The sequence below is a fragment of the Sceloporus undulatus genome, chromosome 2 (genome assembly GCF_019175285.1).
Source record: "Sceloporus undulatus isolate JIND9_A2432 ecotype Alabama chromosome 2, SceUnd_v1.1, whole genome shotgun sequence".
In the NCBI taxonomy this organism is placed as follows: domain Eukaryota; kingdom Metazoa; phylum Chordata; class Lepidosauria; order Squamata; family Phrynosomatidae; genus Sceloporus; species Sceloporus undulatus.
Genome location: NC_056523.1, coordinates 56954981 through 56982430, shown reverse-complemented (window position 1 = coordinate 56982430; position 27450 = coordinate 56954981). Strand labels below are relative to the sequence as shown.

At 42.0% G+C, this 27450-nt stretch overlaps 1 protein-coding gene across 3 annotated transcripts in view; it reads left to right on the top strand.

The window, feature by feature from the left end:
• Positions 1-27450, top strand: part of LOC121922551 (monoacylglycerol lipase ABHD6-like) — a 73740-nt gene that overhangs the window by 32117 nt on the left and 14173 nt on the right. For all 3 annotated transcript variants that reach the window (XM_042452138.1, XM_042452137.1, XM_042452136.1), the window contains exons 2-4: positions 17169-17314; positions 24430-24586; positions 26245-26358. In XM_042452138.1, coding sequence (XP_042308072.1) covers positions 17196-17314; positions 24430-24586; positions 26245-26358 — 390 coding nt within the window. In that variant the 5' untranslated portion in view covers positions 17169-17195. The remainder of the gene's footprint in view (positions 1-17168; positions 17315-24429; positions 24587-26244; positions 26359-27450) is intronic.

Here is a 27450-nt window from a genome sequence, read left to right as displayed (position 1 = left end):
TCATTTAAACAGCAACCTCAAAAGTGACCAGTGTTTACATTTTAAAACATTGTCCAATGCCTCGCTGGGGCCTGGGAGACAGCGTCTCGCAGGCCCCAGTGAGGCCTTGAGGACTCCGGCGATCGTGGAGCCGCTTGAAGGCTTCGCCGGGGCCTTGGGAGACAGTGTCTCCCAAGCCCCCGTGAGGCCTTCCAGGGCTCCGCGATTGCCGGCCAGGCTTCCTCCCAGGCTGGGAAGAACGCGGAGGCCGGCTCCCATCGTGGCAATCGTCGCGATGGGAGCAGTCTCTGCTTCCCTCCCGCGCTTAGGACAAGCCTGGGCCTGGCTCCCAGGCCGGGAAGTAGGTGGAGGCCCGGAGAGCCCTCCCAGGCCTCAACAATGCCTTGGAGCCACGGGGGGTTGAGGTGGCCGCGGTGGGCGGGGCCTCCTGGTTTGGGCGCCAAACCGGACCGGGACTGGGACGGCACCGCCAAACTGGGATTGTCCGCCCCCGCGGGATATGGCAGCCCTACCTATGAGTCCGGAAGCCACACCAAAGCCATGCCTAGTCTTAGGTCAGGGTAGGCACTTGCGGCCGCGGGCCGGATGCGGCCCGGCGAGGCTTTGGACGGCCCCAGCCCAGTCCTGCCGCCGATTGCCGCCGGGGCTTTGGGGGGCAATTGTCTATAGAAGCCTCAAAAACTGCATTTATATTAAATTTTTTTAAAAATCAGCAATTTTTTCACATGTCCTCCATGTTTTTTAAAAAGTGTCTTCCATTTGAAAATTTTTCCTACATTTGTCCGGGTTTATTTATATATTTATTTTTAAAAATTATTTATATTATTTTTGGCTTCGGCCCCCCAGTTGTCTGAGGGACAGCAACCCGGCCCCCGCTCAAAAAAGATGACCGACCCCTGCCTTAGGTGATATGATAGCCCTCTTTAAGTATTTCAATGGGTGTCACACTGAGGATGGAGCAAGCTTTTTTCTGCTGCTCCAGAGACTAGACTATGGAACAATGGATGCAAGCTCCAGGAAAAGAGATTCATCTCAACATTAGGAATAACTTTCTGACAATAAGAGCTATTCAACCGTGGAACACACTCCCTCAGAGAGAATCTCCTTCTTTGAATGTCTTTGTTTAAAGACTGGTTGATCGTCCAGTAACCTCTCTGTTAGATCCAGCTTTGATTGTGAGTTCCTGCGTGGTAGGGGGGTTGGATTTGATGGCCCTTGAGGTCTTTGATTCTATAGGCCTCGGTCCTGACTAGGGTTTGTTTTTCTTATAATGTTAAAAGCTGTGAAAGTGGGTTTGAGTTATATAAAGCATATGTTATGAGTACTGTTTAGATCGACCAGGGGTTACAATATATAAGACCCAATACTGTTTTATGCTATTTGTTGTTTTCCCAGTTTTTTAAAAAAATCTGGCATGTTTAGTTCAGTTCTCTGATCTTTCTGGATTTTATGTTTTGGCCCACATTCATTGTTGTTAATTTTGTTTTTCTGCTTGGATCTTTGTAAGTTGCCTCACAAACAAGAAATGAAATCAGCCAATCAATACCTCTGAATAAGAGATTGAAAAACCAGTTCCTTTTAGGTAGCATTCTTTTGCCACAATCTAAAGCATACTTCTTTCTTGAAAATCAAATCCAGTAACCTCTCGGTTAGATCCAGTTGTTTAATAGTAGGTTGTCTTCTAATGCTTTCAGAATGCAAGGAATTGAGCTGGAGAGGATCAAAAAGCTTTTGTGTCCAACTTCTGTGTCCCCAAAGGCAGGGCCATCTGCTACTAATCCTCCCCCCTATAACTTCTTCAGGCAGTCCCACCATGCAGCCTGGAGGTTATAGGCTCTTTTGTGTGCCTTTGTTGTTGTCAGGTGCTTTCAAGTCACTTCAGACTCTAAAGCGAACCTCTCTTGGCAACCTATCTTGGGTTTTCTTGGAAAGATTTGTTCAGAGGAGGTTTGCCACTGCCTTTCCCTGAGGCTGAGAGAGCAGGTGACGTGCCCAAGGAATGTGCTTTGAATTTGTTTCTGACTTACGTTGGCCCTAAGGTGAACATATCATGGGGTTTTCTTGGCAAGATTTGGACAAAGGAGGTTTGCCATTGACTTTCTCTGAGATTGAGATCATGTGACTTGCTCAGGGTCATCCAGTGGGTTTCATGGCTGAGCTGGGAATCGAACTCTGGTCTTCCGAGTTGTATTTCTGCACTCAAACCACTACACTGTAAATAAGGAGACCTTGACTGTAAATAAGGAGACCTTGGTCTGGGGAATTTATCATTAGCTCAAACAGAGGAGCGGTCTCTATCCTATGTATACGAAGGTAGCCAAGGTAAATAGGTCAACAGAGACAAGTTTTATGAAAACTGAATACTGTTTATTATTCATTCACACATAAGACAATCATACACTCACACAATCATCCAAGAACTCAGGAATATAGTAAGTTAGCACTGGATAGGTAACATGAGCCTTTCTAATGGGAATATTCACCTGTACTGGCGCTGCTCCAGGATTGATGAAGACTCAGCAGCACAGAGGGGAAGGGAGGCGGAGTGGATTGGAACTATATCAGAACTCAGACTGACATGAAGTCTGCCTGGTTCTAAGATAGAACATAGACAAAAGATTTGAGGGACCATAAATAGGCAAAATCTTGCCTCAGGTGAAGAGTTGTTTCCACATTTCAAAGCAAAGCCAAATCTACATATTAAAGATTGCTTGATCTATAGAAGTCTTCAAGGTGAGAATGGTTCTGGCCTGGCAAAGCATCCTGGCCATAAATCTGCCTCAAAGTTGTAAATGACTCTTTTCTGTTGGCAACTCCTATCTGGGCCTCTTTGATCTATATTTCAATAGCCTACGTGACCTGTCCATCTTGCAGTGATGGAGAACTCTATGTCAGGTATCCCATCAGGCACTCTGCATAGGGTCATCAGAAGAAAAGTCATACACATTTAGGATTTTAAGGCACCAATGCTGGTAACAACACCATGCTGATTAGGTAGACCAAAATAAAATTCAAGATTGTGAAATCAAAACCATACACAGTGCAGGTAGAGACAAAGAACAGGAGCCACATCTGGCATGAAGTGTGTAAAACCAGGAGCAGACAAAGATGATCAGCCCATTGTATCCCACAGCAATGGAAAGACAAGAACTGAGGATTTAATCTGATCTTTTAGAGCCCTGCCTCAAACCAGCTGCAGGCCTTTAAACTAGACTGGAAACCTTCTGCTCCCAAGGAAGACTCTTAGGAGACCTCTTACTCCTGAGGAGCCTGGCATTTCTTTGCACTTAGGGATGTGTATTATTAATGGGAGGGGGACACCTGTGTCTGCATTGTTTTGCACAGATAGCTTCTTGGGCTGTGTGGCCTCTCCCTGGAACTGTAGGCATGGCAGGTAACATTTGGGGCTCATTTGAGTCTGTTTCCAGTTCTGCTGTTGCTGAAGGGTCTAGTCTAGTATAGAGGTAGAAATTATCCAGTCCACCAAATGTTGTTGGACTGCAGCTCCTAGGATTCCTCATCACTGAATATTCTTGGACTTGCAGCCTGGAGAGTGATCTAATTTCCACCTCTGTGTCCAGTTTTTCCAAGTGTATGCATGTGTGTGGGGATACCTGTAGATTGCTGGACTTGTGGGAGCTCCAGTCAGGGCAAATATAACCTCAGAAACTTCATCAAGGTGAGATTTCATTCCAAAAGCAGAAATTAGGTGGTTACCCAAAGACAGCTGCAGAGCCAATGCAAAGCAGTGGATTCAAAACAGTGAGCCAAGGACTCATGGCCCATATGTTGATTACAACTCTCATCATTGATGTTGTAAGTTGCAATCCTGTGACTGTGCTGGCTGAGGATGTGGAAATTACAGTCCAGCAGATATGGAGGTTGCATGTTTAAGGAAAGCTGGAACCTTCCAGGGATATCAGCCAAATAAGACGGAAGATTCCTTCCCTGGCTCATAGAGATTTTTTTTTTTACCCGTGACAACTCTAAAGAAGGGTTGATGTAACATTGGCACTCAAGCAGAGCAATAGCATTATTAATGCCTTTATTTGTAAAAGTGCCACAATTCCAACCAAGCATTCCAATGGGCAAGTGAAATAAAATAACGTACTGTTCTCTCAATTTGTTTTTTTTTAAAGTTCTTTAAAAAAATGTTCCACAGCTGTGACAGTAAAACCCTGGAGGGCAGGAAAATTTTGCTGTTAAGATAATTTTAGGATTTAATGAAGGACAATGCCAAAATGGAGAAGGATTAGAAGAAATTTTAGATGCAGTCAAGAAAGCGAAGATGTCAGGATTTGTTTGGTTATACAGTGCTCTGTGCACTGTGTCAGGACCCTGATGTACAGCTTTGGTTTATTAAAAGTGGAAGACGACAATTGATCAGATGGGGGACAGACAAAGAAACATGTGACTGACTTCTGAAAAATGCTTTTGAGGAAAGAATCTGGAATCTGGCAGTGGTGGTGGTACTGACCTTTGTTGCAGTATTTCTTCATAAAACTGTATACTTACATGCTTTTAGTTTTTAAAAAAATCTTTGGGGAAGAAAGTGCCAGAAGATCTTATTGGTACATTCATTCATTCACTTTATTTATACCCTGCTCTTTCTGACAGAACTGGGACTCAGAGAAGGTCACATTTTAAAACAAATACAATATAGATAAAATATATAAAGGATTGTCATTAAAATGTAATTAAATGATCAGTATCATTAAACAGAGTTTAAAACATGCAAGACAAACAAACAAAAGTCTTACTGAAGGCTCTTGAAAGTTAAATCTCAACAACTTTTTGGAATAGAAAAGTCTTTATTTGTGTATGAAATGGCAACAAGGAGGGAGCCTTAGGATTTTTTTGGTGGGTTTTTCGGGCTATGTGGCCATGTTCTAGAAGAGTTTATTCCTGACATTTCGCCAGCATCTGTAGCTGGCATCTTCAGAGAATGCTGACCTGAAAAAGAGTGGGTATATATAAACTGTGTGACCCTGTGTAAGGAGGAATGATTCCCATGTTAATCTGTGTATTGTTCTGTTGTTGAATGGCAAGGCCTCAGGGTGTCTATTTAATTAATGATCCATTGTCTGCTGGGAAACCCTCCTCACCCTGAGTGGTTTTCATTTGCATTTGCTGGGTCTTGATTTTGGTGTTTTTCAGGACTGGTACCCTAACTTTGTTTACTTTAAGAGTTTCTTATTTCCTGCTGAATTTGTCCAGGTGTTTATGGATTTCAATGGCTTTCCTGTTCATTCTGACCTGATTGTTGTTGGCATGGTCTGAAGATGCCAGCCATAGCTGATTGCAGAACGTCAGAAATAAACTCTTCTAGAACATGGCCACATAGCCCGAAAAACCCACAAAAAAAAAATCCTAAGGCTCCCTCCTTGTTGCTATTTAATAGCCAGAGAAACCCACAAAAAACTATGGATGCTGGCTGTGAAAGTCTTTGACTTTACAAGGAGAGAGTTGTTTGCATCTTGCAGAGAAGGGAGTTCCAGAGCTTAGGAGCCACCACCAAGAAGCTGCTGTCTTGAATCCCCACCTATGAGGATAGCAGAACGGAGAGATGATCCTTTCCCATAAGATCTCGGGGCCCTAGCAGGCTTGTATGGAACAAAATTATCCATCAGGTAGTCTGGACCCAAGTTATATAGGTATACATTCATCATCTTAAAATGTAATTCAGGGTGGGCAAAGCAGGACCCTCTAGTTCGTGTTGGACTGTAAATCTTATCATTCCACTTTACTGGCTATATTGGCTGTGGCTGATGCAGGAGGGCTGAACTTTGCCCACTCCTGTTGTTATCAGATGCACACCTGCTTGGAGTGTAAGTCCTATTGAACACATGGAATTTGCTTCTGACTATATATGCTTAGGAACAGGCTGCAAAGTTGTCATCTTTGGAATACCTCCTTAAGAACACATCTCATTGAGATCTGCAAAAGGAGGAAAAGACCAAAGAGCTGAACAGTGTTTTTGATAGGACTTGATCTGAATTTGTCTTCCCCAGCCTGCTGCCTTTCAGGTATGTTTGGCTGCATTTTCCTTCATTCCCAGCCAGAATGAACCATGCTATCTAGCCACCATAGGCCAACACCATCAGAAGTGTCCTGAGTTGAGAAGGATGTTGAAAAACTGGAGCGTGTCCAAAGGAGGGTGAATAAAATGGTGGAGGGTTTGGAAACCATGCCCTATAGGAATGACTTAGGGAGCTGGGGATGTTTAGCCTGGAGGAGAGAAGGTTAAGAGGTGACATGATAGCCCAGTTTAAATACTTGAAGGGACGTCACATTGAGGAGGGAGCAAGTTTGTTTTCTGCTGCTCCAGGAACTAGGACCTGGAGCAGTGGATGCAAGCTACAGGAAAAGAGATTCCACCTTAACATTAGGAGGAACTTCCTGACAGTAAGGGCTGTTTGACAGTGGAACACACTCCTTCCTCGGAGTGTAGTGGAGTCTCCTTCCTTAGAGGTCTTTAAACAGAAGCTGGATAGCCATCTGTCGGGGATGCTTTGATTGAGATTTCCTGCATGGCAGGGAGTTGGACTAGATGGCCCTTGCAGTCTCTTCCAATTCTATGATTCTATGAGTTGGGGAGGATTGATTTGGAAGTACCCAAATAAAGGTCCAAGATTGGTCTGTTGAAATCATCTAGCATCAGGGTAAATGTATGGGAAGCGGCCGTACTTAATAATAGTAATAATAATAATAATAATAACAATACTGTTTATTTATAGCCTGCTTTTCCAAAGGAGATCAAAGTGGGTTACAACAAGGATATAAAACATTATATAATTTGGACAACAGTATATAAACATCATAAAACATTCCAAAATTAAAAACACAATAAAACCACAGAGAATAAAAACCATAGCCAAAAATCAAAACTAGCTGGAAAGCAGCATATATGATGGGGAACAGATGTCAAGACACATGGGGGAAAGCCTGTTGGAAGAGATAGGTCTTAAGTTTCTTCCTAAACAGGTCAAGGGAGGTAACAGAGTGGAGCTCATCGGGAAGAGAGTTCCAAATTTGCGGGACCGAGAGAGAGAATGCCCTTTGCAAGGATGAAGTATATCTCGTTTTAGGAACCCTTAATAATTGCTTCCCGACCGTCCTGAGAGTGTGGGGTGGATTATATGGAGAGATGTGGTCCTCCAAGCACCCTGGGCCCAAGCCATTTAGGGCTTTTTAGGTAATAACCAACACCTTGCATTGCGCCCAGAAGCGAATGGGCAGCCAGTGAAGATCTTGCAAAATAGGTGTTATGTGGCTAGTCCTGGAGCATCCAGTGACTAGCCTTGCTGCCATGTTCTGTACTAGTTGAAGCTTCTGGGTTTGGTACAAGGGTTGTCCCATGTAGAGTGCATTACAGAAATCCAACCGAGAGGTCACCAGAGCATGCACCACTGTTTCAAGGTCCTCCCGGCCCAGGTAGGGTCGCAGCTGGCGTATCAGCCGAAGCTAGTAACAGGTGCTCCTGACTGTCGCATCCACCTGAGGTGTAAGGTGGAGCGACGAGTCCAGAAGCACCCCCAGACTGTGAACTGAGTCCTTCAGGGGGAGCGTGACCCTGTTCAGGACAGGTGGATAAATCTCCTTTCCGGGCCAGGAGAACCTATCACGAGCACTTCCGTTTTCTCTGGATTCAGACTGAGTCTGTTTTCCCTCATCCAGCCCATTACCGACTCCAGACAGGCATTTAGAGGAGAGATGCCGTCCCTAGTCACTGCATCAGTCGGAGACACAGAGAAACATATTTGGGTGTCATCAGCGTACTGATAACACCACGCTCCGTGTCTCTGGATGATCTCTCCCAGAGGTTTCATGTAAATGTTAAATAGCATGGGGGACAAAATTGCTCCTTGAGGGACGCCAGATGTAAGCGCCCTCCTATCGGAACAACGGTCCCCCAGCTGCACCATCTGGAATCTACCCGAGAGGTAGGAACGGAACCACTGGAGCGCAGTGCCCCTGATACCTAACTCCCTCAGGCGTTCCAGAAGGATACCATGGTCGATGGTATCGAAAGCCATTGAGATGTCCAAAAGCACTAACAGGGACACGCTACCCCTGTCCATGCCTAGACGGAGATCATCGACTAGGGCGACCATGGCAGTCTCAACTCCATAGCCCGCCCAGAAGCCAGTTTGAAATGGGCCTAGAAAATCCGTTTCATCTAAGATCTCTTGAAGCTGGAAGGCAACCGCCCTCTCGATCACCTTCCCTAAAAAAGGCAGCAGTGAAACAGGCTGATAGTTATTTCGAATCAGGGGGTCTAGGGAGGGCTTTTTAAACAAAGGTTTTACAGTGGCCAATTTTAGACTGGATGGAAACCGCCCTTCCCTAGTAGCTTATCTAATTCTTGGCATCTTCAATTCAAAGACTCTCATTTAACAGTCACTTAGTTCAGATAAAATTCTGTCTCATACCTATTTGTTTCTTTCCCTCAGTCTCACAGGTGTTACAAGATCCCTTTGCATGCTGATCCAGACTAACACTACTATGTCTTTGAATCTTCAGGAAAGCAAATAGCTCTTTTATAGATCTTTGTTGTTATCTGCCTTTGAGTCGACTCTGATTCATGGTGAGATCGAGCCAGAATGATTAAAAGTGTGTTTGCCAATATAGCTGCTGTCTGATAAGGTCCAAAAGTTAAACAGTGGCATCTATAACACACAAGTAACAACAGGGCCCTTCCACATTGCACAATTATGTGATTTTAATTCAACTGCCATGGCAACATCCTATGGAATCCTGGGATTTATAGTTTGATGAGGCACTAGAGCTCTGTGGCTGAGAATTCTGAATGCATGTCCTTAAATCCCAGCAGTAATCCCGGGATTCAGTGAGATGCTGTCATGGCAATTAAAGTAGACTCATAATGCTATATTTGTGTGGCATGAATGGGCCCTTGATCAGGGACAAACCAAGGATTAGAAATAGAAACATTATGATCTAATTTCACCCTATTTGCATGAATGAGTACCTGATAATCCTTCCCAGCTGGTTACTTTCCTGGTGTGTTGTCCAACAACCTGTACCATTTCTTGTTAGCATGACTTGTGGCCCTGCTGTCTAGGGATGATGAGAGTTGTATTTTGACACACTGGCAGGGTGCCTGATTGCCAGAGGCTTGACAAATTCCCTTTGTAGACTACAACTTCCAAAAACTGTTAGTATGATTACTGACTAGGAGATTGCATAGGACAGGAAAAAAAAAAGCAGCTTTCCCAAGCACAGTGATTGGGGAAGGCTGATCGAAGATGTTATGCTTCAGCTGCTTACATGAGGAGTTTCCAGTACTGTAAATAAAAATGGTTGTATGCTTTAGTTTCATCCATCAGAATCAGATTAAGAAGGTTAGCTGAGAGCCTCTTGAGTGCGCAATTTGTTATGCTGCATTCCAAACGTGTGAGTGGATGGGGATTATGGGTCAGGGGATATGTGGTTTTTGAAGGACTCTTGGGTGAAGGAACTCTACCACTTGGATAGCCTAGAGTGGCCTTTCATTGCCTCCTACCTACTTCATCTGACCATAGTTGCCAGTTGTTTCAGGATGTGGGTGTATGAGAAAAACAACAACACACCACTGCTGGTCTCCTTTAGTGACCTTAAAAGCAGCATGACCTGCGAATCAGCAGGCAAAGGTTTCACAGCCTGGTGATAAAGCATTATGACTTGCTAAGTGCTGCAGGTGAAATGTTTTTTAAAGGTACCAGTTCTTGACAACTATTAACTCCTATCTTAGCTTGCTATGCATTTCTTATCATATTAATTTAAGCAGACCATCATCAGTATGTGCTATTTGAGTAGCTTCAGACTTGATAAAACAGTGCTGATAGCCTGCAAAATTCAGAGCAGCATGATTTATTTTATTTATACCTCACCCTTTCTTGTTGGAGCACAGGACAACTAACATTCTACATAAAAGCATATAGTTAAAAACATGGTTTGTAAATATCTACAATAATAAATTTACAGATGTCTGCTGGCATAGAATAATAATTCAGGCAAGAAATGAAGACCAATCAACCATTTACAGTGGGCCCTTGGTATCCGCTGGGTTTGGTTCCAGGACCCTCCATGGATACCAAAATCCGTGGATGCTCAAGTCTCATGATATACAGTGGCATAGTAAAATAGTATCCCTTATATAAAACAGCAAAATCACGGTTTGCTTCTTGGAATTTATATTTTTAAAAAATATTTTCAAGCTGTTAATACTTGAATCCATGGATAAAAAAATCCATGGATATGGGGCCTTTTTTGCACTTACTCCTCCCAAAAGCTTATAAGAATAACCCTCTTTACAATTGCTATTGAAAGACAAGAATGTGGGTGATGACCTGATCTTTCTAAAAGAAAGAAGGTCTGCATCTAGGGTGGTGCCACTAATAAGGCCTTGTCACATGTGCCATGTGAGATGTTGGCCCTAAGATGGGCCAAGAAGGATGGGTGATGATCGAAAGAGGTGGCATTCTTGGATTCTTCCTCGAGAGAGGGCAAGGTATACATGTGGGGTTTGAAACAAAAGATCAGATCTCTCTTCACCTCCAGCTAAGGACATTGTAATCTGATTTGTCTCTGACGGGAACAAAAGACAGCACACAACAATTCAGATAGAGATGGAGAGAGACAGGCAGCTGACCTTGGCTCTGTAAGCATCTTAAGGATGCTGCTAGACGTCTCCCTGGAGGTCTGATGTAGGAGCTCTGCCCTTTGGCTGGGCATCAACGTGTTTTATGTTCAACCAGTGCTCAATCTGTGATCATACAGAACACGACTGACCCTCCATTGCCATCCTGCCAAAGGAAAACCAAACTCAAGAAAGCACTTGGATCTTGGAACACCACACCACTTGGCAGAGGTGATCCAAGCCCTCCTGATGCCTGTTGCATTGGGACTGAACTGCCACTGCCACCACCACCTTCCCCAGGAGAGGGGTGTGGAGGGTTTACCACTGCCAGCCTCCTCCTCTGAGCCAGTGTGGCAAAGTGGTTTGAGTGCTTAACTATGACACTGGAGACACTTGGATTCCCAGCTTGGCCATGAAACCCACTGGGTGACCTTGGGCAAGTCTCGTTCACTCAGCCTCAGGAGAAGGCAATGGCAAACCTCCTCTGAACAAATCTGGCCATGAAAACCCTATGATAGATTTGCTTTAGGGTCACCATAAATTAGAAATGACTTGAAGGCACACAACATAAAACCAAAACAGAAACCCCAAGCTTCCTTCTCTGGCACATTGAGGAGGTTTGAAAAGAGTGCAAAACAGAGTAGGTCCTCCTGAGGCAATGGTGGCAGTGGTGCATTTGCCCTCTCTTTACCTGCCACCTGAGGTGTCTGCCTCAGTGGGCCTCATGGCAGCATCAATCTTGATAAGGTAAGATAAACTTTCTAAATGGAACTGGCTGGAATGGAGGTGATATAGTGGGTAGATTCAAATATTGTTAAAATGAGCCAAAATGGTGACCACAGTGCTATCAGCATATAGATATCTGAAAAATTGCCACGGAAGTGTGGCACAGCCACATTTGAACTCAAAAGTAAAAAACAAAAACAACCTCTCTATAATTAACAGATTATTAGAAGCAGAAAGGTAAAGTTAAGAGAGTGTGAAGGTATATGTTATTCAAATCCACAATAATGTAAGCTCAGCTGGAATGTGTGTAAAAGGAAAGATACTTGTGGGCTTCTTGTAGGCCTGTGGTTGGCTGCTGTGCGAACAGACAGCAGGCCTTTGGGGAGACCTTTGGACTGCTCTGGAAGAACTTTTATGATTTCCAAGTCACTATTTCAAGACGTCTGACAGACTCATATATTGTAGAATAAGCCTCCATTCCTTACAGGTATTCACTTGGATGTAAGCTCTCACTGAGATTAGGTGGAATTTCTTCTGAGTAACAGGCACAATATTTTTCTGTGGACAGATTTTTGCCCTGTAAACTGTTTATTTGACATTTCCTGTATCAATAAATCAAAAATTATCATAAAATGGGGTGATCTGTCTCACCTAAAGCTCTGCAGATGAAGTGATTAATTAGTTGTCCCACTTTAATTAATAAAGCTGGAAATAAGTGGTTGACAATCTAGACAGCACCTTTAGATTCAACCTAGTAAAATTTCTCTCATTTTTGTGACTCTGTAGCTGCTTTTTATTCATTATTTCTTCATTCTTCCATTGTCTTGCACATGCATTTTTCTACTCTTGTTTTGTTTGTGCAGATCTTGGGCTTATAGGTAGTCACATGTAGTTTTCACAACTGGAGAGCATCTTAATTCAGAAATGGCCTGTTGTCCCAGCATTTTTGGAATCTGGATGTTCTCGTTTTGTCTTGTCTTTGGATGAACAGCCCTTGAAGGAATTTGCTGTGTAGATTATGTAATGCTTCCTGAGAGATGCATTGAGAGAGAATCTGCTGACACTGGTGAAAAGGGCTGTGCTCTGTTTGGCTGAAGTCAGAGAACCAGTCTTGTCTAACACCATTCCTCAGTATTTACAAGCCTAGTAAAATGTTATTAGAAGGAGAAGAACAGGAGAAATGATCAAGAAATAGTAAATGCAGGGGCATCTGCATTGACTGAAAGATATATTCTGCAGTCCATAAAGATGATGCTGTTGTTAGACCATTCCCCTGCAAAAAAATTAAATAAAAATCCATGTAGCTTTAGAAGCAAGCCCAAAGAATTGTGTGTCTTTTTAAATTAATTCCTCTCCCTCCCACCCTCAGTTAATGTAATTAAGGTATCACCACAGTATGGATAAAGAAACGTTAAGGAGGCAGTCCATCTAGCCATAATTTTAATTATATTCTGCCTTACTTCCAAATCAGGACTCAGGACAGTTTACAGAAAAACAGAATACAGTGGTCCCTCCACATTCGCTGGGGTTGGGGTGAAAGACCACTGTGAATGTGGAAAAAGTAAAGGTAAAGGGATGCAGTGGCTTAGTGGCTAAGACGTCAATTCTGACAACTGGAAGATCGGAAGGTTGGCAGTTCGAGCCTGAGTGCTGCATTATGAGGTGAGCTCCTGTCACTAGTCCCAGCTTCTGCCAACCTAGCAGTTCAAAAGCATGCAAATACAAGTAGATAGATAGGTATCACTTCATGGTGGGAAGGTAACAGCATTTAGTGCAGTCATGCTGGCCACATGGCCACCAGAGCAGTCCTCGGACAATGCTGGCTCTTCTGCTTAGTAATGGAGATGATCACCGGCCCCAACAGTTGGTTACAACTAGACATTCATGTCAAGGGACTACCTTTACCTAGGGGTAAAGGACCCCAGTGAATATTGAAAAACCTGAGAGAACACCTCTTAGGAATCTCCAGGTCCTCCACTGCAACTCTATGGTCAACATCTGCCAGAAGTTGATCATAGAATCATGCTGGAGGACCTACAAATGCCTAGAAAAGTGTTTTCTCTGGGAACTTCTTGCTTATCCAGCACAACTCTATGGTCAATTTCTGGCAGAGTTGCGCTGGAGGACCTAGAGATTCCTAGGGAGAACATATTAATCAAAACTGCAAATAATCAAATCCACAAAAGTCAAAGCTGCAAATGTGGAGTGCCAATTGTATTACAGTAAAGACGCATAGTTAAAAACATACAAAAGTTATGATTAAAACTATTATACTAACAACAGAATTAAAACTATTAAAATAATGTTTTAAAACAAAGATTAAAAACAGTGCAGCACCATAAAAGCCCTTCTCTTTTAACAAGCAGTTTTCAAAGGTTTGGTGGAACAGAATGGTGCTAACTTGTTGCTGAAAAGATGTCAAGAAAGGAGGCATCCTAAATTTTCTAGGGAGGCAGTTTCAAAATGTGGGAGCAACCAGAGAAAGCTATCTCCCATTTTCCTACCAAATGAGATAGGCCGACTTGTATGGGAAGGTGTGTTTGTATGCATGCATGCTTTCAGGACACCTGTTGACTTATGGAAACCCCATGAATTTCAGTGTAATATTACACAGACCTTGCCTTATTGCAAACTGGACCAAGTTGCTATTGTTCAGACACATGTATTCATACCCAGAAATTGGTCCTAAGGACAGTATTTCAGGAGTTGACAGGCTTAAGTGACTTTCCCAGAAGAGAAGAATGGGGTGTGATATGCCATAACAACCGGATAATCGGTGTGAATGTTCCCAGAAAAAAGAGTTTCATTCCCAGGAGGGAACTCCCTTTATCTGCCATATGAAAACAATCTCCCACTTCAGTTAACTACTACCCTTCCCATAGTCAAAGGATTATGCTGATTCTGATCTTGAGAGATCCCATCATGGCTAAGTGTCTTGGGCTTCTCCCATGCTGAGCCATCTGGATCAATGTCACATTGCTGGTTTCCTGTGTTGGGGAGCCCCATTTTGGGCTATTGGCCTTAAACATCTCTTTTTGATATCAAATTGATATTAAAGGTCATAGAGGGGTGACTGAGACTGCAACATGCCTTGGTTGATTAGTGTTTAGGCCATGTGAATGTAAGCTTTGGTGTTAAGCACCAAAATACACAATAGGAACAGAAATTTTGCTTACGACCGTCTTTATTATGTCTGTAATTCTTTAAAATAATCTTTTACACACTACATAAAGGTTCATATATAGCTGCACCATAAGCTTAGTAGTTTTTTAGCCCATGTTTGTTGTTTCTAGTGTTTTTGGAGGTGGGTTCCAGGGTTTATCTCTTCCTTGCTACTGACCACTCTCATGGATTTCTGTACAACTGAATTGCCTTTGATATATAATGCTACTCCCCTTCCTTTTCTGTCACAGCTCTTCTTTTTGAATAGATTATACCCTTAAATTGTCTTTATCACACAAGGCACTTTCCACTGCCCAAATGTTGCCGAAGCACCAGAGTTGGGATCATCCGTCGCACTTCTAAAACATAATTGAGGCTTCCCGCTTTCCTTCTGTTGATGACGCTTTCATGAGGAAGCCTTGGAGAAGCCATTTTTTAATAATGGGATCTTCCATTATTAAAAAATGGCTTCTCCGAGGCTTCTCTGCAAACACTTTAGTTGACAGAAGGAAAGCGGGAAACCTCAATTACATTTTAGAAGCATGACGGATGATCTCACCTCTGGCGCTTCTGCAATGTTTGGGCAACATTTTGGCAGCGGTAAATGCCTTGTGTGATAAGGTCCATGGTCTCTTGCTATGCCTATAAAGTCGTATTTACCTTCCTGCACTAGGACTTCAAACTCATTTTGTTTCTTTCTTAAACTCTGTGCTATAAGTGGACCCTGACTATCAGTTAAGGCTATAATGTTTACCACCAAAATTCCCTAGTTAGATAACCTGGATGCAACATTCCAGACCCACATGCTTCCTGTTAATCAGGCGCCATGGCAAGGTTTTTACAGTGGTAACAAAAGTGGTGGCGTGTGTGTGTGTGCCCCAGTTTAGGAAAAATGGCTAGGAGCAGCCAGAATGTTATGTAGGTTGTGTCTGTTCCAACTCAAATCTAGCCAGTTTTCTCCTCAGGGTTACACTGGGGTAGGCAGAGGCCCTGTCAGGATCAAAGCCTTTGCCTGTGATACAGTGGCAGAAAGTTAACTTTATTTCCTTGTGGGTTCAATAACTTCGAATTACTCTACCATACCAGAAGGAAAAAACTTATATGTGAACATGTGCAAAATATGCACTTAGGGTTGTGACACATTAGTACTTGTGAACAGTTTTATGAACATTTTCTTGAGAAAGTGTTATACTTCTTCAGTATCATATTGAACAGTATTTATATGATTATAATGTAATATATCAACAGTATATGACTAATACAGCTCTGGAGAACAGGGTTTGAATCCCAGCTCAGCCATGGAAACCCACAGGGGGATCCTGAGCAAGTAATATTCTCTCAGCTTCAGAGGAAGGTAAATCTTGCCAAGAAAACCCTTAGGGATTTGCATTGAAATGAAAATCAATACAGACAGATGCAAAATTCTACATTTAAACTATAAAAACCAAATGCACATGGAAAGAATGGGCGATAAATGGCTTAGCAGTTCTACATGTGAAAAGGAGCTTGGGATTATTGTTGATCATAAATTGAACATGAGCCAGCATAAGATGCTGCAGCAAAGAACCAAATGCTGTTTTGGACTGCATTAATAGAAATATAGCTTCCAAGCTGAGGGAAGTAATAGTGACGAGTCCCACTGTATTCTGCACTAGTCAGGCCTCAGCTAGTGTACTGCATTCAGGTATAAATGCCTCATATTAAGAAAGCTATTGACAAGTTGCAACTGGCTCAAAGAAGGGCAAGATGATAAGTATGAAGAACAAAACATAGGAGGTAAAGTTGAAGGACTTGTTCAGCTTGGTGAAGAGAAGACTGAAGGGTGACATGATTGCACTTAAATACCTCAAGGGCTGTCACAGAAAGGTGGGGGCAGATTTGTTTTTTGCTGCCCCAGAGAGTAAGACCAGGTTTAATAATTTGAAGTTACAGGAGAGTAGATTTCAAATGAACGTTAGAACTTTTTGACAGTAAGATTGTTTTGGCAATGGAACCAGTTGCTTAGATAGGTGGTGGGATCTCCTTCTCTAGACATCTTCAAAAGGAGACTGTACAGCCACCTGCTATTTCCAACTCTATGATTCAATACATATGCCATGGTCTTGTATTTGCGAGAATGGAAATGGAAGTTTTGGGCTTCCAGTTCTCACCTAAAATAAGAACTGAGCATTGTAACTCTGAAATTTTCCTTGGATCAATTTAAATCTGAATTGGAGAGGAATTCCTTCTGCCTTGCATCCAGACTTCTCCCATACTTCACTTATTGGGCTGGATTTTTTTTAGCCCCATTGTCATCTGCAGGGATGGGTCGGTGGGGAAAAGAAGTCAAAAGAATCAAGAGAATGAGGTCCCTTTGTTTCTTTGAAGACCATGCATATCAAAGTTGTTGGATATCCCCCTGCAACTGTAACCTGGGACCATTTTATTCCCTCAGTTGCTCTGGTTTTGGCCCAGAATTTAATGCATGGAAATTGATTTAAAAAAAAAAAGAAGAAGAAGGCCAGAGTGTTTACAAGGGAGAAGTAGATGATAGTGATTGCAGGGCTTCTGGAGTGCTGTCTGTGTGTTCCTGAGCAATGTGTGTATATGTACCTTTCGCCTTTTGCTCATTATTTTAATAGCCCTTGTTTTATTCATGCAGGTAAGGTAGACCTGTGAAGGAACCAAGATGGACCTCGATGTACTAAACATGTTTGTAATAGCTGGAGGCACACTAGCCATTCCCATTCTGGCATTTGTAGCCTCCTTTTTATTATGGCCTTCAGCACTGATCAAAATATACTACTGGTAAGTTGTTGTTTTCTGTCAAATCTCTGTGTATGAGAATTTCAGTTCTAATTTATTTTCCTTTGAGGAAGGCATAGACACTGTTTGCCTAATTTAGAATAAATGATTTAGCATTTCTGTTTGTTTGAATTGATGTTCTTTGCTTGGTTCTTCTATTCTGGAGCTTCCTTTTTCAAGTCACAGTTCTATGAAAATATGAAGCCTGTTTGTCATGGTGATTATTGATACTAGTTCATACAGTGTTATGATACTAGTTCATACTAGGAAGAATTAATTGCCTTTTATGCATGTGGGTATGTTGGTGGTCATGGAACCCTTGGGATTCCAGCCTGCTCACCAAATTGAAATTGGCCAAGAGTTTACCAGTTACCCTTTTACCCATTGCTGTGCTGGTGCAGTGAAGTTTTTTTTAAGGCCTGTTTCATATGTTTGCCCAAAGCAGGAGACAACATTTTGGCTCGCCAGATGTTTTGGACCACTGTCTCCACAATCTTTTACTATTGGTCGTGCTATATGGGGCTTATAGGAGCTGTAGGTCAAAGGTTTTAGAAGGCAAACAGTTCCCCACTTTGATCTTAAAGCAATTTCTCTCTGTATGAATGCTTCTTTCCTACTACTGTACCTGCAGTCTAAAATGATTATCAGATAATTCAAAGAGGCTAATCCCTTTTCAGCTGCACATAAAGCCTCATCACACAGCCTTTGATCTGAGGCCCATTCTCACTGTAGCATTTATACTGCTCTTATTCCACTTTAACAGTCTTGCCTCCGTCCTATGGAATCCTGGGGTTTGTAGTTTGGTCAGAGACACAAGAGCTCTCTGACTAAGAATCCTAAAGGCCTCCCCTACACTTCAAATCCCAGGATTCCATAGGGTGAAACCATGGCAGTTAAAGTACAATAATAGTGCTATAATTCTGTAGTGTGAATGGATACCAGGTCTTTTGATTAATTCATCGAACTCAGTATTGAGTGGCTCTTGGGCAGAGGTCTTCCTTGTTACCTGCTACCTGAAATCCTGTGAATTGGAGATGCCAGGGATTAATTTAGGTCAGTGAAGGAACCAGGCTGCAGTTACTTCGGTGACTGATATCTGCAGTATGTAACTGGATACTATAATGCGAATAAACCTTTAACTGAACTATTGATTTTCCCCACAAAATGTCCATACTGATCATGTTTGATTAATATGAATGTCGCTGAGAGAATTGTGCAATATCTTATTAGCAAGGGATGCCTTTGTTGCCAGTTGCTAGGCAGTATAATATTACCTTGGTTACTTTGCCTGCCCTGGGAGATTAGCTCCTCATGAGTGCAGATGTCATTGACTCGTTTCTGAGGGGGGGACAAATTGCTTGCTGGGTAGGTTAATCAGTCAGAAAAGCTCTTTTGAATTTCTAAGCAGGAACCATTGTTACCGTGGGATTGGAACATGAAAGCTCCAGTGGTTTTAGCAAGAGGAGAGTTGCAGAAAAGATTGGTGCAGGGAAGGAGAGTGAGTGAAGTGAGAGACGTAGCATTTTGATTCCTTAGCAAACCATCATGTTGGAAAGCAGGAAGTAGAAGTGTGGGAATTAGTTCTTCTTATCTCAATACTGGGTAATAATCGTGGTGGTTATAATACGTTATGACAGTGATAACAATCCCTGTGTCGTTCTTTCACAGTCTTGCTTATGACAAGTTGAGAGATTTGTGCCCACTGGCACAGCAAGCCTGGTGTGTAAGGATATTTGTGAGTGAAGCATCATATTAATTATTTGAAATCTAAATGCAATAATAATAATAATTCATAATAAGCTGAAAGCATTTATGCCTCAGCCTTCTGCTGGAAATTTTCCCAGATATCTTAATATCTGTATATGTTAATGAAGCTCTTGCATGTCAATAAAAGGGAGACATGAATGAGGCCAAGTTCCAGTGATAGCTGCTGTTTTGTATTGCTGTTGCCACTGCTAATACTTCCAGAAGCACAGCCAGCCTTCTGTCAGGATGGCCGAGCAGCTCTGAATTGGCTCTTTACTGTCAAAGGATGCTCAGCAAAATGAGGTCAGATGCACTAATGCTCAGCATCCTCTTGATAATAGCATCAGTGGTAGCTCTGTTAGATGCATCCAAAACAACCTTTGAAGTCACTGGAATTGGTGTGTTCTGATAGATAAGGATTGAGATAAGGAGTTTGGGATAGCTGAGCAGATTTCTACAGATATCTCCTTCCCTCCTGTTCTGGATGTCTTTGTATAGCAAACTCCCCATTTTGAACATTGGAATAATGATTCAGTTGAGAAGCTTAAGTAAAAATGATTGGCATAAAGATTTTATAATACTTTGGATATTAAAAAGTGCTATGTCGTGTGAAAACGACAGTAGTCAACCATAGCCCTTCTACATCTTATGTAAATAGTATATTGTGCCATTTACATTAGGTTAATAGGATAACAAATCCAGAAGGGAGGCAGATGAGTTCTCTTTAAAAAGTATTAATGTACCAAGCCTTGTTTCTTCAAGTCTTGTTTACATCAGGTGAAATGAGCTGTGGTCCATGAAAGCATATGCCAAATAAAATGCATTAGCCTTTAGGGTGTTGCAAAACTCTTTGTTGTGTTTCCTGTGATACCTTAAAATGGCCATGCCCTGGAAGATTTGCTTCAAGTGAGTTTGAATCTTTGAAAAGTATATTATTACTCTGGAAAATTAAAACAGCAATTGGGAGAGCATACTGTTAAAATAATGTAGCAATCAAAGGATGAACTATTTGATTCTGCAGCAAAAAAAACAGTATTGAGATAAAATTAAATTGTATAGATATAGATAATTATGGCAGTGCATCCTTCAACAGGGGGAAATGTAAGGTATTGCTCTCAGGCAGAAAAAATGAAATGCATAGATATAAGATGAGGGACACCTGGTTAACATGACTACATGTGAAAGGGATCTAGGAGTCCTAGTAGACCACAAGTTGAAAATGAGTCAACAGTGTGATGTGGCAGCTTAAAAGGCCAATGCGATTCTAGGCTACATCAATAGAAGTGGATCAAGGAAGTAATAGGGCCACTCTATTCTGTTTTAGTTAGGCCTCACCTGGAATACTGTGTCCAGTTCTGGGCATCACAATTCAAAAAAGATGTTGACAAGCTGGAGCGTTTCCAGAGGAGGGTGACTGAACTAGTGAAAGGTACGGTAACCATGCCCTATGAGGAGAGACTTGGGGAGCTGAGGATGTTTAGCCTGGAGAAGAGAAGGTTAAGAGGTGATATGATAGCCTTGTTTAAATATTTGAAAGGATGCCATATTGAGCATGGAACAAGTTTGTTTTCTGCTGCTCCAGAGTATAGGACCCAGAACAATGGATGCAAGGTACAGGAAAAGAGATCCCACCTCAACATTAGGAGGAACGTCCTGACAGTAAGGGCTGTTTGACAGTGGGACACACTCCATGGGTATTTTGGTGGAGTCTCCTTCTTTGGAGGTCCTTAAACAGGCTGGATAGCCATCTGTCAGGGGTGCTTTGATTGTGAGTTCCTGCATGTCAGGGTGGTTGACTGGATGGCCCTTGTGGTCTTTTCCAACTCTTGATTCCTTCCCTCCCGATATTTTGACAGCCTATATGGAACATAGGAGACCACATACTGTAGTGGGAGCCAGCGTTGTATAGTGGTTTGAGTGTGGGACTGGTTCTAGAAGACCAGGATTTGAATCCTTACTCAGCCATGGAAACCCCCTGGGTGATCTTGGGCAGTTCACACACTTTCAGCCTCAGAGGAGGGTAATGCGAACCTCCCTCTGAATAGATCTTGCTAAGAAAACCCTGTGATATGTTCACATTAGGCTTGTCATATGTCAGAAATAACTTGAAGGCACACAACAACAGTGAAACATAGGGATAGGATCTAGGCAACAGAGGTACTGTATATATATTAATGTATAAGTCTAGAAATTTTAGTCAAAAAATTGACCCAAAAAACTTGAATCAACTTATCCACAGGTCAATGTAAGTTCTGTATTTAACTCTTATTTAAAAAGGAACCATCCCTTGGTGAAAGGCAAGAGCATAATCTGTCCTGAAAGCACTGACCATCCTCTACTCTCTCATTCATCCAGCCTTTAGTGTGAGCACAGTTATGTTTGCTGTAACTTATTTGGCATTGCTTTCCTTTACTTAATCCTTTAGATCTTTTGTTACATGACTCTAGGTTTTGCCCTTGACTTATCCATGGGTCATATCAAAATCCATAATTTTGGCCCCAAAACCTGCTTTTGACTTATACATGACGTTGACTTATAGCCGAGTATATACAATAGTGGGTTGGCTACCAACAGTTACACTATGCAATCACAGTCAAGGGACATCATTGGGGGTCCTTCACACTACATGATTATAAAACAGTATTCCTCTTTTAATTGCCATGGCAACATCATATCGAATCCTGGGATTTGCAATTAGTTCTTGCGTGCCTTCCAAGTTATTTCTGACTTATGGCAACCCTAAGGCAAACCAATTACAGGATTTTCTTGGCAAGATTTGTTCAGTGGGGATTTGCCTTTGTCTTCCTCTGAGTTGGAGAAAATGTGACTTGCTCAGGTCATTCTGTGGGTTTTTATGGCTGAGCTGGGATTCAAATCCTGATCTCCAGAGTTATAATCCAATGCTCAAACCACTATACAGTGCTGATTCATATTGGCAGTTTGGGGGTGTGTGTGCGTTATTTAAAATTCTCAGCCAGAGAGCATGAATGCTTTACCAAACTACAAACCCCAGGATTTCATGAGATGTTGCCATTGTAAATGTGAAATCATAGCACTACAATTGTTTAGTATTAAGGCAGTCCAGAAGCCAGGACTGAAGGTTAAACGGGGAGTGAGGAACAAGCCAAGAGTTGAGGTTGAAGAGTGAGGCAGAAGCCTAAGCTTACTTAAAGTCTGACCTACATTCAGCGTGCACAACTGTGGCTTCCAAATGTTTTTGACCTGCAAGTTCCACCAGCTTTACTAATTCAGCCAATAGTAAGGAATTATAGGAGTTGTAGATCAAAAGCACCTTAGTGGGCCACAGTTGACTAAAATATGAAATTCTCAGCCACAGAAGGCTAAGGCTTTGATAATGTTTTGCAGTATGGTAAAGCCTTTTTATTTAGATAGATATTTGCTCTCAAAGTTTTATCAGATCTTTATCTGCAGTATCAGTATGTTTTCAGTGTGTTTCTCCTGTTCAGAACTGCTATTTATGATTAGTTTTAATAGCTTCTTTAATTATATGATAGCTGCCCTGAATGGTAACACCCAGAAATCCATGTGGGCTGGAAAAGGTTGCTTAAGTGATTCAATAAAGAAAGATAGCTCAGATTAGAAACCAGCGGAAGAATTCAAGAAGACTAGGTTCACTGGGCAAGACTCAAATGAGCCAGGAGGGCTGCTTGCACTTCTTTCTGCTTCAGAAGGTCAGTGGCCAGGAAAAGTAGTTGGGATAGCCCAGAGTTAACATCACTGCCTAAATATAAAATGTGATTGCCAGTTTTTTTTTTACTCATCCCATAAAGCAGCTGCACATGGTTGCAACTTCCACCAACTCCTGATACAGAGACAGTTACTCTTATCCAGAACCTGGGACAGTTACTTCATTGGACTATGAGACTCCCTAACCAGGGTCCGACCAGCATGGTGGACGTGCAAGCTGGAGCATTCTGGGAGGTGTACACTGTAAAAATAACTTTCCAAGTTATGTCCATCCCTTTTCAGTTTATCAAAATAAAACAATTTACCACCTTTTCAAAACAGATTATATATCCTGTTTCTCCTAATGACTGATCAGATGCCTACTGTGTGAAGCCCTCTTTTAAAGCAATTTAAAGTTGTAGTCACTCTTGTTATGTATTATGAAGTCCATGAATTAACTCTGCACTGTGCAAGGAAGCACTTTGTTTTGACTGTCTGCCTTTCAGCCTCATTGGTATTTAATAATTGAGTATATATTTAATAATTTCTAAAATGGGAGCTGTGTTAGTTTGTTACAGCAAAGACAATAAATAGCCCTGTGGCACTTTTGAGTGTAACAAATTTATTGTAGAATGAGCTTTTCATGGTGCTTTCAATTCCCATGAAAGCCCATGCTATAATAAATGTGTTATTTAAATTCATAGTGGATAGGGCTATTAATGGTATTAGGATGGCTTTATATCACTTTCAGTATCAGGGACAATAGACCTCTGCGAGTACTGGGGAATGTGAGAAGGAGAGTGATGTAGACTTCTTGTCCCTTTCTATGAGATTTCCAGAGGTGACTCCTGGGAACAAAACTCTCTACTAGAGAGGCCTTTGGTTTAATCCAACAAAACTGTTCTGGAGTTCATGTTCTGTCTTACAAATGTGCTGCTGTATTATGCAAGTGACTTATGGGTGGCACAATGGACTGTATTACACCAGGCTGCTAAGATGCCACAATCATGTTAGTGTAGGAAACACACACATACTGGTTTGGGGATAGCTCTTCTAAAGTGCCATGATGCTACTATAATCTTAGGCTTTGTCTTCTGCATGTCGGCCTTCCTAGCTCCACCCTACTGCCCTCTGCCCTTTCCAGCATTTCTTTTGATCTGTAATTTTTTCAGTTGCACAGTCACAGCAATTGATTAGGTTGAAAAAAGAAAAGAAATTGGAGAAAAGAAAAAGAAAAACAGACTGCTTGGGAATAATGAGGGGGAGATGAGCATAACCTTGCCCACTTGCACCACATGACTTCCTGCATATTGGAACTGCAGCAGGAAGAATTTATCATACATGAATCAATAGTGGAAAAGCAGCATGATTGGGAGGTATTGAAGGGTTTTGCCTGTAAGTGAAAGCACTCTCCAGGAATGGATGGAAGACAAAGCAGCTTCAGGAGTCAGGACAGACACATCATCAAGTGATAAGGTACAGCCACAGATGCTTCTGTCCTGTAATTCCTCTTTAGCAGCCTCATGTGATAAAGTCCAGTATCTGATGAGGCAGAAATGGAGAAGTGGACAGCAATGCCTTGAATCCATTGTTGCAAAACTTGGATTACAAATGTGTTTAGTCTTATGCTGCAGTGATCATTATACTGCAATCCTTTTCCTTTGTCCTGTTCTTGGTATTGCTAGGTACTGGCGTCGAGCACTGGGCATGCAAGTTAGATACGTGAACTATGATGACTACCAGTTTTGCTATTCCTACCGAGGCAGACCCAGCCATAGACCTTCCATACTCATGTTGCATGGCTTCTCAGCCCATAAAGATATGTGGCTGGCTGTGGTCAAGGTAGGTGTTTCCTTTTCTGGTAGTAAAACTATTACACCTGATAGGGAAAAGTTCTTTAGTCTTTGTAAGATGTGACTGATTCATATGTGACCTAAACTGGGGATTATTTCCCCTGCAAACTTCTTTTCTGTGGCTGACTTGCATTGCACTCAGATCTGTGCATTCATAGCCAGAGCTACTGAGGTTAGCATGGAAAGAGCCCATGTGATATGAAAACCCATATTTTTTTGTATGGCATTGAAGATGAACCCTTAGGGTAGTGGGTCAGCTGTACAGTATGTCAAAGGTGCTATATAAAGTGATGTTGAGATTTCATCCAGAAGGATATTTCTAGCCTGGGAAAACAAGAAACCAAGCACCATTTCTCTGGGCCATCCCTGAGTTCGCTGATAGGAGCCACCTGTTCAAACTGAACACCCCATGCTGGTTCTTGTTAGTCTTTTGGCAAGTTTTGAATGCCACACCATATCTGAGAACACCTATGAATGGCAGAGTTCCTCTTTATTCCTGGCTGCCATTTGCTGACTTAGGGGCGTGACAGACTGCTCCTAAGGGGTGACCTCCAGCTGCCCCTTTCCTAGCTGGATCGGAGCTGTGGCAACCTCACGCCGCAGCCTCGATCTGGCTTTTCAAGGACACAAAAAAGAGACACAAAAAGCGGCTCCTTTTTGCACCCTTAAAAGGACACCATAGCTGTGGTGGTGCGGCTATACGGTGGCCCTTTGGTGCTGCATCATCTGGATGCAGCGCCGGAGGTGCATCATGACACCATGCACCGTCTGGAGCGAAGCGCGGTAGCAGGGCATCCTGGGGGGTGAAGTCAGGCATTCATCATCAGGATGCTATGCCCCAACTCTGCTCCCAGGCTGGCCTTACAGGCCGGTCTGTAAAGGCCCATAATTAGTTATGAAGATGAGATGGTGAAAGAGAGTGTGCTGACTTGGCCAGAAAATGCACCTAATATGCCTGTATATATATTACATTACTCAGCTCTTACAATGAAGACACCCTGACTCTCTCAAAGCACGTAAAGCAGTTCTGGGTAATAATGTGTATATGAGATTTTCTTGCTGGGTTGCAAGAAGTCTCCTTCACAGAGCATATACTTAATCTATGGAATTCATTGTCCTAAGATTTATGATTGCCAACTTAGATGGCTTTAAAGGGTAATTAATTGAATTAATGAAAGATGGAACTAGAAATGGCTATGAATCAGGATCACTATGCAACACACACACACACACACACATATATACATCAGAGGCTGTATGTGTGTCACTTGCCAAGCAGTGTGAGATATAGAGTGCAGTTGCACTCACATGCTGATGGGCTGCTCACTACCAACTAGGTGAACATACAATTGGAATGTTAAATAGGATTTTGGGCCCATCCAATGTGGCCCTTATTATGTTCTTACAATTGAAGCAAATCTTTTATTTGCAAGAAGATTTTGCAAGAAATCTGTTTTAATCTTTTAAAAAAATTGCTGGGCCATTGTTAACAAATTTAGAGTGTTGTGAACAACTGTGTACCTGTTTTCTTCAGCTCCATGTTTATTATAATGCCAGTGGTTGGAGTTTTATTCAGATTTGTTTTTGGTAAAACATTTCCTTTAATTTTCTTTGTAAAACATTCCATCTTGTGCTTGTTCTCCTCAGTTCCTTCCAAAGAACCTACACTTGATTTGTGTTGACATGCCAGGTCATGAGGGGACAACACGTTCCTCCCTTGATGACTATTCAATCTATGGGCAAGTGAAAAGAATACACCAGGTAAAGATTTGGAAAATGGCATTGAAGTTGTTGTGTTGTGTCTTTCCACTTTCCTGAGTGTAAGGACCAATTTAGGCCTCATTGTTTTGAGTCAACTAGAGTTTTGGTGTGGAAGGATTTTAAACTTACAGTTACATTATTTAAAAAGTGGAAGAGAATGTTGTTAAAGCAGACCTCCATGCTATATACCAGTTCTGAATGGAGATAGCATTTTCTGAAAGTTCTCCACATGCCAGGCATTCACAGTCTTATAAGATTCTCCTGTCAGCATCCTGGCGCTCGGATCCTTAATCTGCTTAATTCTTCCTGCCTCCTGAAGATCTAAGTTCATCACTGAGCAAAAGAAGTTGGAGTAAGTTGATAGAGATGTTCACACTTTGGTCACTATAAATTGCTCTGTATTCCATAGGGATTTCATCTCTGTATCTGGCTAATCATCTGCCTTGTCCTCTTTTAATAACATGATGGCTTACAAGAATATCACAGGAATAGCTTTTTTGTACCTTGTAAAAATGTCTTACTCTTTTCTGTCAGTAGCTCAGCTCATAACGAATGACTCATTTGTTCAAATGTTGCTTCGGCTCTGAGCGTTTCCATAAACATGAGTAGATTAAAAGTAGAAAACCACAGAGTCGAGTGTGTGTCCCAGAATCAAAGCACCCTGTTTCAGAACGCTGAGCTTGACAACCTTTTCCGTTTGCAAGAAAACAATTTTACTTCCATTTTTTGTGTTTGTTTATTAACAGTAGTTTTTCCCATCTGTAAGCTGAAAGTGAAAATCCAGTGTAAATTTAAAATGAACATACACTAGTGGAGGTGTGTGGGTGAGAGTGTAGCCCTACTGGGTTGGTAATAGTTGTGGAACTGGCCTCCAGAGTCACCCATTCTTTATAGATACTAATAGTAACTCCCATTCTCTGTGTAATTTAAGTAATTGCTTCTTACATAGCCAAATCAGCACTAACCATGCCTATAAGGGAAGTATTGGTAGAGTTAGAAAGACAAAAGTTTGTAGAAATACTGAAGTCCTAAGGAAGCAAAACCGTAAGGTGTTCAGGGCAGGACTGGTGTCTTTTGCTTTTCAGGAATCTA